The sequence below is a fragment of the Diadema antillarum genome, unplaced genomic scaffold, assembly GCF_040938485.1.
Source record: "Diadema antillarum isolate AM-2024a unplaced genomic scaffold, OU_Dant_1.0 seq00000508_RagTag, whole genome shotgun sequence".
Lineage (NCBI taxonomy): Eukaryota > Metazoa > Echinodermata > Echinoidea > Diadematoida > Diadematidae > Diadema > Diadema antillarum.
Window position 1 is genome coordinate 224,636 of NW_027271463.1, and position 15,570 is coordinate 240,205.

Consider the following 15,570-nt stretch of genomic DNA (forward strand, 5'->3'; position numbering starts at 1 on the left):
AGGTAAAGCAAAATGCCTTTGGTAAAGCTTTACTTCGCCTGTGCTATCATCTTCCGAGATTGTAAAGCTTGATGCGCCAAAAACTGTCTTGTATACACATAATCATTTTCTTCAGTGCACTCCAGCTTGCACTGCATGTTGTACGTGTGAAGTGTGTGTGTGCACGCACACTTGCAGAAAATGTGGTGGGACGGCCATATGTATACATGACATCATCATGACGTTTAGCAGGTGTGAGGCAATCTGATGCTGTGATTGGCCCTCTACTCAGGGAATTCCCCGTCTTCACACACACGCAGTCACAATGTACATACAGAATGTGTCACATACACACACAGCATTGTGCAGACCATATTCAAGCTTTCCACGCAACACACACCCATACGATAACCACATACCAATCCACAGACGATCTTGATACAATCGCAAGCTATACTGTATAGATTTACAAATTCAAACATCTACAATTAATAAGAAACACATTCTTGATATTGGATTTCCTTGGCGAAAAACATCTTCTTATCCATAAAGGTGAGTAATTCCCTCACACACAATATCAAGTTATCAGTATTGATTGAAATATGATGGGTAGTCCCACATGTGCAAATTAATGTCTTTATTTTATGCCTTCTTTTATGCCTACTGATATAACGAGATATCGGCTATAACGAGGAAAATGACTCGGTCCCGACCATCTCGTTATATCGAGTTTCCACTGTATTTGATTTGTCCAATTTCATTTGATCTGCAGTCATTGATGTTGTGCCAGCAGCACAGTTATAGTACTGCTAGTTAAAGTTAACTTACATGCAAAAGTACTGCAGTAAAGTGTGACATAACTGTACCTTTCTACACAACTTTGATAGTACATATGACTACCTGCTTGTGCAGAAGTACTGATTCGTATTTCTGAACATTCCGAGAACATATGTGACACATACCCCTTTCAGTAACTCGCCAGCTCCTGGCCCGCCGTAAAATAGCCCGTGCCAAGCAGTAAAAATTGCATTAAGTAACTATAGAAGAGCCATGCTACTTTTACGATGACCCATTTACAAACTCAGCCACTTAAGGGATAACTGCCACAGTAACTGAACGCGTGCTCTGACTGAGGCACAGCCAGAGAGTTGTGACCTTTGACCATGCAGGTACTTTTGGCCGGAGCCTGGTGCTGCTATCATTCTTAAACCCTGCAGTCGGAGCCAGGCTCGCACCTGGCTCTAGCCTACAGGAGAGCCAAGATAGCCAGAGCCTGGTGTGGACCATTTTGGCCCGCGCCATTCATAAACTCAACATAAACTCGGTTTGATTTATTTTGTCCCATCACAAAGAAGTGAATAGAGGAGAATGTTGTCCTCTAGAGGAAATTTCAAGTCTTCAACAGTACATCTTAAACTTATTCTGGTACGTACTCCATATTCTGGTACTCAATTAGATATATTTATTCAATTATAACATATTTTGGTACTCAATACTTTGGCAATGTTCAAATGTCTTTGGAAAATTAGGTATTGTCGTAAGGAGATCAGACATTTCAAGACCCTCATGTCAAGGTGAATTTGCCAGTCCCTACTCTTTATATTTCTTTGTTGAGAAACCTGATGTAACAATGTAATTCTCATGGTTTTTAGGTTCTTGTGAAAACAAGTTTCTATATTTATTTTTTGTTTGGACATTATATTAGTAGACAAGTAAGAGGTAGTTGCCTGCTTGTATGCAGGGAGTAAATAAGCAAAAGATAGAACTGAGATGAAGTGTATTTGCACAGCGTACACTTTATTTTGTCTCTGCTTGTCTGGGTTTTTTTCACTTGCAATTTATTATGTTTTATTCTAGAATGCTCTCATTATGTCATACAACTCATAGCGTATGTAGCATTGTTGATGTTTTGTTTTCTTTCTTTCTTTCTTTTTACAGAGAAACAGGGTATTTCCAATTGATGAGAAAAATAAATGTAACAAATTAAGTCTTCAAGATGCCAGTATTCCATCTTTCTGCCAATATTTGCATGATAAATGCTTTCAGTACTGGTTTGTGTGACTGCCTGAATACAGAATAATACACTGTACTGGAGTAAGTAAGAAATAAATTATTGTGAGGTGAGGTGATTTCTTTAAAAAATTGCATTTCATTCCATTGCCCAGCAAAGAACATTGAATATCTGAAGCAAAAGCTTGCATGATATAATTTCTATATGCATGGTATAGTTAGGATGTATGTCTGCATTGGACAATCAAGATTTAGGGACACAAACTGTGAGTTTCGTCCTAGACAAGAACATGAATGTATGAAGTGCTCATTTCTTGTCTGGATAAAAGTTCATTTTACCACAATCAGTTGTAGTTTTATCCAGTTGACATTCCAATCAGATAAATCTGTTCAGTGATTTGTCTGGATACTGTAATTTCAGTTATGTTTTAGTCCAAAATTGATGGTTGCCTCTAAATTTGGAGCAACCAGGAGTTAGTGCAGATTTGGCAAAACTTAGTAAAGCTATATTTTTGTTGCCCAATGTGAAATTTAGATGATGCACCCATGTCATGCATTTTTAATGCATAATTTTATGCTACATGTCGGTGGTAAGGTGACTCAGTTGATGATGCATCTGGGCTCAAGGCCCATATGACTATGAAATATAATGTATATTGTTATACATTGTGTATATCATATAAGCATATTGGAGTACTAGTACCCCTCAAGTATGGATATGTTAAAGGCACTCAATCGTGGCGAGTGGTTTGTGCGGCACGGAGACGAACGCAACACGCTGCCTCCCCCATTCTGTATCAAATGTAGTGACCCCGAATGAGAATAGCGCTGGCTCAATGGGTCAGCGAACAACACGCTAACCTACAAGAGCTCTATGCTACAAATCTCCTAACCCAAAATGGCTGTCCGAGCAAGCCACGAGAGCTTCCCAATGGACGCACACTCTCAGTGCGCATGTGCATGAAGAGAGGCCAAAAGAGCCACGCGTCTTCTGGCCTCTCTCCTCCAATCACCGCAGCACGCGGTGACAATGTTTGTGTATGATGCGTACACACACACGCATACAAACACACGTGTCTCAGTGGCAGCATTGTCCCACATGTTTATGGATATAGCACCGAGTCTGGCATTGTGCAATTGCATGCACAAACTTCGGTCGTTCAGAATTTATGTGCCATAAGGGATGGCGATCGGCTGCCTTTAATGTCTTCCAATTCTTTTCTTTTTTTTTCTGTCTGTTCAGTTTATCAAGTGCTTCCACTTTGTATCTGAATCAATGCAATTTTCCTTGTCATTTATGATATGACTTTAATGTCTAAGGGCAGTGTATATGCAGTTATGATTAAGTGTATATGATATTGAATTTACAGATTCATGCAATAAAATATCATGTTCATATATGTGTATATGTGTGTGTTTAATGTTTTGGTCTACAGTTAACTAAGACCTAGTTGGGGTTTTTGTGTGTGTGTGTGTTAGCTGTAAATACTACACTTGTATTCAAATTAGAAGAGATGATGATATGCTCACACAATTTTCTAATTTGTGTTCATATCTATTAAAATATGAAGACATCAATGTGCAGATATCACAACACTGGAATACAGAATTTAGTGCTGAAGGATATAAAAATAAAAATATATGTGACCATGCATCACAAAACCAACAAAAAGTTGCACACACTGATTTTGTGTTAGGACTGAAAAAGGTGAAATGGGTCAAACCAGCCAATCTCGAGTTTTTCATATTTTCTGATAGAGCAAATCTTCTACAGTATACAAAAAAGTTTGGGATCACAAAACAAAGAGGAAATTGTGTTTTTAGCAGTTTTTCTCAAATATTTTTAAGTAGAAAAGTGTGATTAGGTGTTTCTCTTAATGTCCTCTTTTCATTTCTTAAAAAACCCAGTCCATACTCTTCACTTTCAACTCCAACAACTTCGGAAAGAATGATGCTACTGCTTCAAAAGTTGGCATTGATTATTTCCAGAATGTGTTAATAAAGCATGCTCAATTTCAGCTTAATTTGATAATCCCTTCATTGTTGTTGCTCCGGTGGTTAACATCATATTTTTGTTCCATTCATCGCTCAACTAGCACGGCTTGGTGCTTGAATAGACACTGTATTTCAGAGCCTCTTTTTTTCAGTTTACACTTTCCAGAGTGTGTGCTTTCTTTCCAATATTAGGATAGGCTAGGAGAGTTCATTTGAATTGACTTATACATCATCTTAAAGCTTTTAGTCTGCTCTTTCAGAATCTGCTCTTAACTAAAAATCCATGCCTTGCGACTTTTTATTTTGTGATGCAGGGTCACATATATACATAGCGGCATCAATGGGCTAAAACTAAACATGGCAGGGTGATGCAAGGAGACTTAACCCATCTGGAGGGCAGGGTGATTATGGCAGGCTGATTATGGCTACAACATGATTTTCCCAAAGACTCCTGCCCGGGGCTAGGGTTAGGGTTAGGGTTAGGGTTGGGTTAGGGTTGGGTAGGGTTAGGGTTAGGGTTAGGGTTAGGGTTAAGGTTAGGGGGTTAGGGTTAGGGTTAGGGTTAGGGGGTTAGGGTTAGGGTTAGGGTTAGGGTTAGGGGTTAGGGTTGGGGGTAGGGGGTTAGGGTTAGGGGGTTAGGGTTATGGTTAGGGTTAGGGTTAGGGTTAGGGTTAGGGTTAGGGGGTTAGGGTTAGGGTTAGGGTTAGGGGGTTAGGGTTAGGGTTAGGGTTAGGGTTAGGGGGTTAGGGTTAGGGTTAGGGTTAGGGGGTTAGGGTTAGGGTTAGGGTTAGGGTTAGGGGGTTAGGGTTAGGGGGTTAGGGTTAGGGTTAGGGTTATACTGCAGATTTAATTGACATTTTGGACAGTTTGGGAAAAATGGGTGAGATATTGGAGCCCCATTACTTGAAGAGTTTGTTTGCAAAAGCCGATAAGTCCATTTTTGAAGATTTTGAGTTACGGTCTCTGTCATAAAGTACAAAATAATACCTTTTAAATATTATATTGGTCACTACATATAAAGGAACATTTTTGAAGTTATGGTCAAAATCAAAAAATTCTTATTATTCTCTTTATTTTTCTTGACCTTTAATCGCAAATATCTCCATTTGGCAAATATGGACTTATCGGTTTTTGCAAACAAACTCTTCACTTTTTTCCACATTTGTGTCTTGACCCTGTTTGCAATCAAAGTGAATATGAATTAAAGTTACGCTTAAGATACAGTAGCACATAATGTGACCCGCTACAACAAAATGATCCTAAAGTCGGGCGAGGTGGATTATTTGAAAATTGCATGACATAATTCCCTAATCTTTCTGCTTTAAATTTATATATAACAATAATTATAAAAATAATCGGCTGCGGAGATATCGATGTTTAAAAGAGAGCATGTCGAGACATCTGGGAAATCACTGTTTCGAGAAAAGCGCCCTGAAAGTTTTCCTTTCGACGCAATCGTGATCAAGGGACACGCAAGTCAGTTTTCAGCTCCTGACAATAGAAGGTAAGCCCTAGCAGCCCCCGAAAAGTTCATTCCAGCACAGCGTCAGCGGTCTCCTCATTGACCAATCAGTGACCAGGATGTGAGAAGCGGCTGAGCATAGAGCACCGCCTGCACGCACCAGTCAACTGGGCAGTGTGCGAGCTTCATGCTTCGGTTAGCAGCAAGCAGCAAACTGACCAATGAGATCACTCAGGTCGGTGTTAGGGGCGGAGCCTATCTGTGGCGATCAATCCAAATTTTCAAACCAGTTTCTGCTTCGCTGAAACGCCAAAAAACATGGCTCAGAAAAACGCTATTTTTTGGTCTTTCCTTTCATCATTTTGCGTCAAAATTTCCACAAATGATAGAAGACATGTCAGACTCCAATAATATGTCAAAATCAGAAAATCGTAAGTTTTGACCAATTTTAATGCTCTGACTTCAGACTCGATTTTCACGGCTTCGACCGTGCGCGACTTTAGGACCTTTTCGTTGTAGCGGGTCACATATTATGCACGTTGTCTTCATTTATGATGAAATGGTAAAGTGAGCAAAGAGACTGAGATTATAAGAGCTAAAACATAAAAAGTAGGCATGTAAGTTTGACTTGTTCTGTATGTCCACTCTTTTAATATATCATAGCATTATATATTATATTTCATTCACACGACTGGCAGGAAAGTTACAAATTAATGCATAATATGATACTTCACAAACTTATATAATTCATATAAAACGTATGTACGTCCAATATTTATCCGCTGTACAGGTACATACCGGGTACACATTTTGTTTTTTCAGTATACAGATCACGTCAAAGTGCATACCAATGAAAATGACAGACCTGTATCAGGAAACAAAATTAAAAGGCTTTCAAGATCATGACAATTTGTGATATTAGACTGCCACAAATATTTTTCATTGACAGCAAGCAGCATAATTTATGGTAAATGAATACTTATACAAAAATCCACAAATTATCTCCACAAAATGAATATTATTAAAGGAAGACCAGATTTGTTGTACAAGAAAACATGGAAAAAAAAAAGATATTCAGCTGGAAACAGAGATGAAGGCACTTAAGTTCCATAGTGCATGTATATAGAAGCATATCAAAGACCCTGTACAGTATAATATGGGTGTACATATGTAGCTTGAACAAACAGAAATTTAGGAGTAGAATGATGATTTGGTATGCGACATTGACTTTTAGTGGTGCAGTTACTTCAGGAACATTCTGCAGTGTTATTTTAATACTGATGAAGTAATTTTTAGTACCATAAACAGGTAGGTAAAGAATATCCACTGTATGCCATACAATTGTAGCTACCAGTTTAGATTATGTATGACTAGGGCTTGTGCATTGTAATAGTTTAGCCAACAGTGAAAAATTGTACCTATTACACCAAAATGAGCATCAAAATAGAAATGCAGGTGCAAAGTCATCCAATGTGCCTCAAGAATGAGAATATCTAGAATTCTGTAGATTGTCATATATTTGTCACAGATTTGTCCACGTATTCATTAATACTGTCCTCCATTGAAAAGCTGTATGCAGACCCTGTCACACAAATTGATCACAGCAAGGGGAAAAAATGCCCATAATATGAAATATATAGCTTGAGTAAATTACACATAAGTGTCCAACTTCATGATTTTGATTGGCTTTTCATTTGATCTGTTTTTGATGCTATTAAATGCAGTCACATGCATTTGACAGTCATTTCTTTATTTGGCTGAAAACAATTGTCTTCATGAAAACAAACTCTGTGTTTCAAAAACTATCAGAGGTTGCAGAGCAGAGTGTAAAATTTCTTGGGATGGGAGAGTTTTTATGCTGAAAAGGTTTTTGCTCAACTGCAAGTATGCTGTGTAAGTGCTTGCAATTTTGTCCGATGTAAAATCCTGGCAACTCAATACTTCAAATACTGACTGAATTTACATGTAACACCAAGACTGAACTTATGTCCTACATTTGCAAATTGTTAACTAAACTATAATATATGTGCACCTCCCTGATAGTCACAACACACTGGTAATGTTAAAGTAATAATCCATTTGATCGAGGTAAATGTTTTTTAGACAAATCACATCCCAGCTCATCCCCATATACACAGCTGCACTCTACCATGCGTAGATACCACACAACAAAATAATATAAATGGAATACATTGTACCAATAACACTACATGTACAGTAATGTTGTACATTACAGGCAAGGACTTGAAATTTTACAATGTTGTTCAAATGTGAACACACTTTGTGTGTTAACAAGGCCACCTCAAAGCCAGTAAATCAGAACACATTCTTAAAGGGGAAACCAGAAGTTTTCACAATCATCAAAGTGAAAACCAGCATACTAGTTGGTACAACTTAAAGGTAGGGGATACCTTTTACAGACCTCCCAAAATGCAGCAAAACATTAAATATGAACCTCGGGGGACTTGCTTAGGCCACTGCTTGGAAATTTGGAAGTCAACAGTTATCTAAAATTTGAATAATGCACAAAACTCAACTGCTCAGTAGTTCTGTGTGTCAGCCACACTTAAGCCTTTTTGTTGCATTCTTCTGTATTTGTGATCTATAAACACAAATCTAAAAGTACAAGAGCTGATGTAATAACATATAGAGTGTGTGGTAAGAATATATATAGAAATGTTTGTAAGTGTTGATGAACTTTCTTCACAAAATATACATGATGGACACACATGCAGTACATGGGTCTGCAAAGGTAGCCTAGTAATGTACTGGAATTTACGGTGAGCCCCGAAAACAATTCAATTCAAAATCTAACCGTCAAAAAATGTACTAAATGTTACCTTCCACTTTCAATACTTTATGGGAGTTTCTAAAATGATATTCTCTTCAACATACCACTGTATTATACAACTCTTCATTTAAGGCGAGCAAATGGGATTCCCTACCTTTAAGCAAGTACAAAAATTAATAGTATGCATGCTTACTGGAGCCTCACAAACACAATTGCATGTTGGGGAAAAAAATAATGCTTGGAATAATATTGAATGAAAACAAAATCTCAAAATACTTGATCAGAGCAAATGAAAACAATTGCTAATTGACACAATATTTGATAGTCCAGTATTGGCTTATACAATTCATTCAAATATCAAAATGCACCATATTTTGCTATTAGCCCTACAAATTATATATGATAACACTTCCATCATCTGATGGATGCATCTACATCATCACACATGCATTGTGAATTTTATTTAGTCCAAATTGTAGACAGAAAAAGTACGAACATATACCCTATCGCATCCATCACACACACACCCTGAAACTTTTAGATATATAATAACACTGAAATTCATGGCATCAAAAATCACAGCAGATATTTACGATCATAGAACAAGGAGGAATTTGATGGCCACAAATTTCTCTCTTTCCCACAGACTGCAAAAATGTGATATGGTCTTGTATTTCATTTGGCAAGGAGTCTGCGATCCTTTTCTGTAGCTGCAGTGACATTAAAACTTTTAGACACATGTCAAAGTCTGCACATTCTCAGAGGGATGCACACTTGTCCAGAACATCTTCCCCTATCTCACTCCCAGGCAGATGCGATATAATCTGGACTGTCACATCTCTCTAAAAGTCACATCAGTTCCCCTTTCCAGAGCACGGGGTAAGTTTCACTTTAAGAGGAACTCGGCTTGGCCCGGCCGAAAGCCCCTCGTCTTGTTTATAAACTCCTGGTAGGATCGCTTCAGGTCCTCGTGCTTCTCAATCCAGCTCTGCTTCTCCTCCTCCTCCTGCCTCACTTCTCCCTTCGTCTCCTCAACCTTGGCCTGCCAGCGCTTGATCTCCGCCCGCAGCGCCTCGATCTCGCGGGCGTGGGCCTCGCGCACCTTGCCCAGCTCCACAGCCGCGATGTGGCGCTCCTCCTGCTGGGCCGCCAGCACGGCCTTGATGCGCTCCTGCGTCTTGGCTTCCTTCAGCTCCTTGAGCGCCACCGCCCTCTCCGATGCCATGCGCTTGACAGTCGCTGCCTCTCTGTCGGCTGTCTCCCTGTAATGGTTCAGAGATACACGTCAGTGCCATGATAGGAAGGAAGGAATCTTGATGAAATGCCCAACGCATTAGTTTCATTCACAAAGTGTTTTGAGATGAAATGGCAAAGTAAGATATGATAAATTATATGGTCTACAAGAATACACATCATTTCCTTGTACCCCGTTGGCAGCCAGTCAATTTCTGAAATTATATGATGTCACTTTTCACAATAAAACAATTTTGATCCTCAATGCATTAGTTGCGTGATTGCATTATGGCCAATCACTGGCCAGTATTTTTGTACACCATTTATCTGGTAATATAATAGAGTGTGAACTGTGACATCACACACTTAAGGAGAATATATGCATCAAGAAGGATTTGCAAAAAAAAAAAAAACGTGTCAGATGCTGGATTTGTGCATGTGGCAGTTAAATTTCATAGAACAAGGTTTAGAAAAGCAAAAATACACAACCATGAATTAATAATGGTGTGATCATTTGAATAAGTGACATCACATCAAGGAAAATTGACTGGATGCAGTACTTTCAACTGTCTCAAATTAACTAAAATAGTAGGACAGACACACTACATTTTACACATGATATTGACAATGTAATTAAATCATTCACTCAAGCCAATGGTCAGAGTAAATGCATACAAGTACATTCATGTACTATCAATAAAATTAAGTCAGTTAACTTCAAAAAGACTTCCAAGTTTGTGATCAGATAGAATCCAAAAATGAAGCAAACCATGCCACGGTAAACGAACAATGCTTTCCCATATGAAATTGACGCAGTACACTTTAATAGTACACGCCCAAGATGTACTGACTGCCCACAGTGATCATATATATCCATAATTCATGTTAAGTAAGTTTGGGTATCAGTCTAGAACAATAAATTCTTGTAATCCCATCCAAACTTTCCTTGTTCAATTCACATTTCTGCACAAGAGATGTGTGGCTAAAAATGACATGTTATAATTGAACATTTCCCAAAGGTTAACACAGTTTAGCTACCAGCAGGGGTCATTTAGTGCTGGATACCATGTAGATGATGTGACCCAGTTTATGTGGATTACTTTTTATCCATTTCAATTTTACCAAAGAACTCCAGGCTCAAACCTAGGACCATTTCACATTCATTACATAAGACCCTTGTTGAACACAACCAAAGCGACTCAAAACTGTCTGCGTGCGACCCAAAACTCCACGGTTCACTCCTAGTACCTTGCCACTTGTTCTGCAGCCAGCCTCGCCTTGGTGATTTCCTCCTGCCGCGCCTTGGCAACCGCCTCCTCCCGCTCCTTGTCCTTGCGTGCCGTTACCTTCTCCACCGTCTCTCGCAGGATAAGCTCTCCCGCCTCCTTCTCCCGTTTGACCTCTTGCTGCTGGATCTTCTGCATCTCTCCCTCTACACGCAGCGCCTCTTCCTGAAAGTCGGGGAAAAAAGTCAAGGATTAAAAGCAGTGAAGAGGTTGTAGTGGCGCATTTTTGACTGGATGTCAGAACAGTGGAGTATGATATATCTAAACTTGTGTGATTTCATCTATGTGATAGATAATAAGGCCCGGAGCATTATCACTGTACACTACAGGGAAAAGAAAAAGAGATTAAAACAAAGAGAAGTACAAACTAATCGCTGATTTCAGTAGAATAATCCTGTAGTTACATTGTATTATGACATGCTATCAATACACCACTTCCAACAAACAGCTTGTTTCTTTAATCCAATAGAACATCACTTTAATATCACTTATAATTGAAAGTTATCTGGAACAAAGCATTCAGAATAAACAGGTTGCCCACTTGCCCAGATACTTTCTGCTTGTGCAAAAAACGTACACATTGCAGGAACAAATGAATAGAACATGGTGAGATGAGATTTGGGGTGATATTATATTCTCTTGTTTTTCTGGTCCTGTTTCATGGCTACAGTCAAAGACCCTCCCAGCATTTTTTTGTTTGTTTGTAAAGTCTCTGCTGGTCTATTCATGTTGTTGTTTTTGTTTCTTCCATTTGTTTTAGTTTGCTGTTAAGAGACAGGTAGCCTGCACTAAACAACTCAATTCAAAATTTCTCTATATCAGATAGGCTCATTAGAGAGCTATAAGCAATAGAATGCCATAATGATCAACTCATGATGACAATTGTGACATCATAATGAGAATATGTAAAGGTTCTTAACCCAAACAATGTGATGATGCTACATAGCACTAATAAGTCAATAAATGAATAAATTGAAAAAATGCAAATACATAAAATAAACAGGTAATGACAGAAACAAAAACAATGACACAGACTAGAACAAAGCTCGAACAACGTAATGTTGTGTATGAATTCAAGATGTAATTTGGAAAGAAGCTTACAAATGCCATTCAGAAGCCAAACTAATTCCTCTCCTTAAATTTTTAGGTCTGAAAAGGAGAGAAGTCAGATTGTAGTATCTGATCTTCTCAACATCTCAGGTCCAAGAACACAAAAAGATGAGATCAAGGTCCTGTTTCATAAAACTTGTTATCAGTGACAATTGCCTCATTTCTGTGACAAATTCGCTCTTAGTCAATCAGATGCAAGGATTTCAGTAGCGTATAACAAGTATGACAACTTGTCACTGATAACAAGTTTTATGAAATGGGGCCCTGAGATCTTATCTTCTCAGAGGGTCTCCTCTGCAAGTGGCACTTTTAAACTTTAACTAAGTAAGTTTGTCCTCACATTTGCAAGATACCAGTCTCCTGCAAGTTTTATCTGTGAATCCAACTCATTTCCAAATGCTAGATAAACTGGCAAGAATGAGCACTATTACTATTAGTCCTCACCTTGATGGCTTTCTCATGGGCAATCTTCAACTCCTTGAGGGCTTGCTCCTTCGCCGTCACACCTTCTGCCCGGCATTTCTCCAGTGCAACATTCTTCACATGCTCTGCCTGTTTCCACACCTCCTTCTCCGCCTCCACTATCGCTTGGGATTTGTCCTTTGAGGCGCTGTGCTCCCACTTGGTGTGGATCTCCTGGCCAAGATCTGTGAAATGATCAAAAGTTTTGAGTTTCTCACTGAAATGAGGTAATTACATGTAAAATGCTATTAAACATGGGATTTAAATTACATCACATTATATCTTTGAACAGAAAGGACATGGAACTGACAGCAAATTGATTCGTTTACAAAGGAACACAATTGTAGGTGTAGGCCTCCTGTACACATTGTATAGGTTCCTACCTACATTGTACTGCCTGCCTATACAAGTTTACAAGTAATTTCAAAGAGACTAAAATGAAAGGGGAATTTACAAATTTGTACCTCAAAGAAACATGTAGGCACCTACACGATGTAAATTCAGTGATTCATGCAGAAATATTGGTTATGTTTTCTATAGGGCTACATTTGTGAAGGTTGAGGAAAATGAAAGAGCTTATAAATTCAAAAGCTACAATGTAAATACTGTATGATGAATGCTAAAGTTTTGGTTTCATCCATGTGACACCATCACTGGATAAGAAGGCTAGGATTGTGGGAACCTTTCGACCGAAAGATCGGTCTGTATCTGGTCGTCAGGGAAATGTTCCGCGGAGACTACGTCTGGCTTCACGGATCCCCTCCTTATACGGAGGAGAGCGATAACGTCAAAAAAATAAAAGACTCCTCCGGACAGACGGATCTTTCTGTCTGTAATGGAGAACCCTACCACAATTTGTGATATCACAGTAATGCAAACACTTAAAAGAAATATCCACAAAATGTCTTTTTTTCTTATGAAAATTATATCTACCCATTCATTTGATATGTTATTGGTATCAAAATAGATGTACATGTTGTTTTTCCCCTACCTTCTGAAAGAGTTATCCCGACTATAGAAAGTCTAAGTCAAGCAATGTCAAGTGCTCATTCATTCTGCTCAGAAAATGAGAATATGAGAATATGTTGAATTCTATGTCTACAGATACAGTAACTACACGCAGCCGCTGTCGCTTCGCGACAGCACAGTGTCTGGTCAGGCTACAGATACAGGACAGGTAGACCCTCTATAAAAACAATGATATTCTATAGCTATAGAGACTTCTAATCCCTAGGCTCACGGATAGCCTAGCAGATCTAATGTATATCAAAAAAAAATCCTTGATTATATCATTCTTTATTAATTAGTATATATTTTCTAGCATAAACTCTCTTAGCAGAAATTTAACGAGCGTTGGCCTAACGTTAATCAATCTCACTTACCAAGGATTTTCCTGTGAGCATGTATTTGAACTTGCACTGGTTTTGTCTCTTCGTAACGTTTCGGAACATTATCAAAGCGAGGAGAACGATCTGGAGTGAGTTGTTGTTTCGTCTTCACTGCCAAGGCCATCACGTACTTGATTACACAATTTCCTTGCTATCACTATCAGGACCAAAGAATTGGGCTGCTTATGTTCCCTCTTCGACGAGGCTCCAGGACCAGGTAGCGAATACTGTACGCGGTCGCGGTGTGTGTGGCCAAAGCCCCTTCAAGATCAAACTTCGAATATGATTTAAATTGCTTCGTTTTCTACTTGTGAGTCCTGCTTCTCAATGACAGCTGACGAACACCTCTCTTGAAATGCTTACTTGGAATGATAAACTTGTTGGATGTCAAGCAAGCACAATTCTTCCTTTTCACACGCCAGCGGCAAATTCCTGAACACTCTACCGGGCGTCTACCCTTCGCTCACAACTTCCACAGGCAATTGCGCCGAAACCCAAGGCGATAACACCAGCTGCAGCAGCGCTAAATGAGTGAGCACGGCACACCGATTTGCAGCTTCAACACGTACACATGAATGTATGGGGGCTAGGCTGGTATACACACACGAGGAGCGCAAACACCTCTCCAGTAAACATGATTATACACAACACACACACACACATATCCCCCGCTTACCATACCACCACGTTGTAGAGACGGCTCAATTGCCGTGTCCATAGCAACGGGCGACGCTGTGCGAACCACTCAACTGTGTAGTGGCGACCACTACAGACACCTCGCGATTGTAAACTCCTCTCTACTCACAAGAATTTCTTGAGAACTCATTGCGTTTGATAAAAATTTCAGAACACTCTTGGAGTATTTTGTCTTGTTTGCAAAGTAAAGAAAAATAAAGGACACATGAAGACAGTACCTATTCGTTACTTCGTTATACTGCAATTAGTTGTATGGAGCCAGTTGGTATTAAAGTCAAGGGAATATATTTGATCAGAGATAGATCAAGCAGCTCCCGGTGCAATGAACGTGACGGACAACAATGTCTATAGGCCTATATCTGTCTTTCTTCTTGGCATGGTATTTCTTTTTTAACAATACCATGCAGTAAATGCGATGAATCATGTACGGACATTTCTTTATAACTCAAACGATGTGAGATGCGTGTAAGACACTTAGTATGCAAAGTACTCAAAATATTCTGCACTCAAGCTCATCTTGACGATCTAACATGATTGAGGTTTGATTTATTATTATCATTGCTATTTATTATTATTATTACTATTAGTAGTAGTGGTAGTAGCAGCAGTTACAGTATTATCGTCATCATCATATTATTATTATCATTATTCATTATTATTATTATTATTATTAATATCATCAACATTATTATCATCATCATCATTATCATTCAGTAAAGAATTATCACTTTCATTCTTCTTCTTTGTTTCAGCTCTTTTCATCTCTATCTCTCACATTGTGAGAGATAGAGTGATGACGTACAATGACATTGCTTTCATACAGCATTGTAAGCAGCCATATTGACACGAATATAGCCAACATCACAGCCAGGTTCAGTCCGTCAAGTTGGCAAATTTTGCTCCAAAAAAAAAATGATAACAATTATCTTATCCTAACTCACATAGAATGATATAACTTTGAGGTTTACTAAGTATTCTATTTCAGAAGAGAGATTAGATTGATCTTGATAATTTCAGAAAGTCAGCACAAAATGAAAAATATGTACAGAAGATCAATTGCAGACACAGCGATGAGAAATTTTTATCTTATTCTTCCGAAATGTGTTGCCAAATTAAGAATCAACCACAAGTTTAGCAATAGGCTTCTGTAATCCTGCA

At 38.7% G+C, this 15,570-nt stretch overlaps 1 protein-coding gene across 1 annotated transcript; it reads right to left on the bottom strand.

Moving 5' to 3' along the window:
* Window positions 1-9,123: 9,123 nt before the first annotated feature.
* LOC139734063 (uncharacterized) lies at window positions 9,124-14,275 on the bottom strand. The gene is made up of 4 exons (XM_071644877.1): window positions 13,711-14,275; window positions 12,311-12,513; window positions 10,719-10,921; window positions 9,124-9,499 (listed from the first exon to the last, which is right to left on the bottom strand). Exons 1-4 carry the CDS (start codon window positions 13,838-13,840, stop codon window positions 9,124-9,126), a joined length of 912 nt encoding a protein of 303 aa, XP_071500978.1. The 5' UTR covers window positions 13,841-14,275.
* Between the last annotated feature and the right edge of the window lie 1,295 nt (window positions 14,276-15,570).

What these genes read in the sequence shown, in the direction of transcription:
- LOC139734063 (XM_071644877.1), bottom strand. Translation starts at nt 13,840, where the DNA reads ATGGCCTTGGCAGTGAAGACGAAACAACAACTCACTCCAGATCGTTCT. An exon ending in CCCATGAGAAAGCCATCAAG is followed by an intron (nt 10,922 to 12,310) that starts GTGAGGACTAAT and finishes CCCGACTTTCAG; the next exon opens with GAAGAGGCGCTGCGTGTAGA. An exon ending in GCTGCAGAACAAGTGGCAAG is followed by an intron (nt 9,500 to 10,718) that starts GTACTAGGAGTG and finishes GAACCATTACAG; the next exon opens with GGAGACAGCCGACAGAGAGG.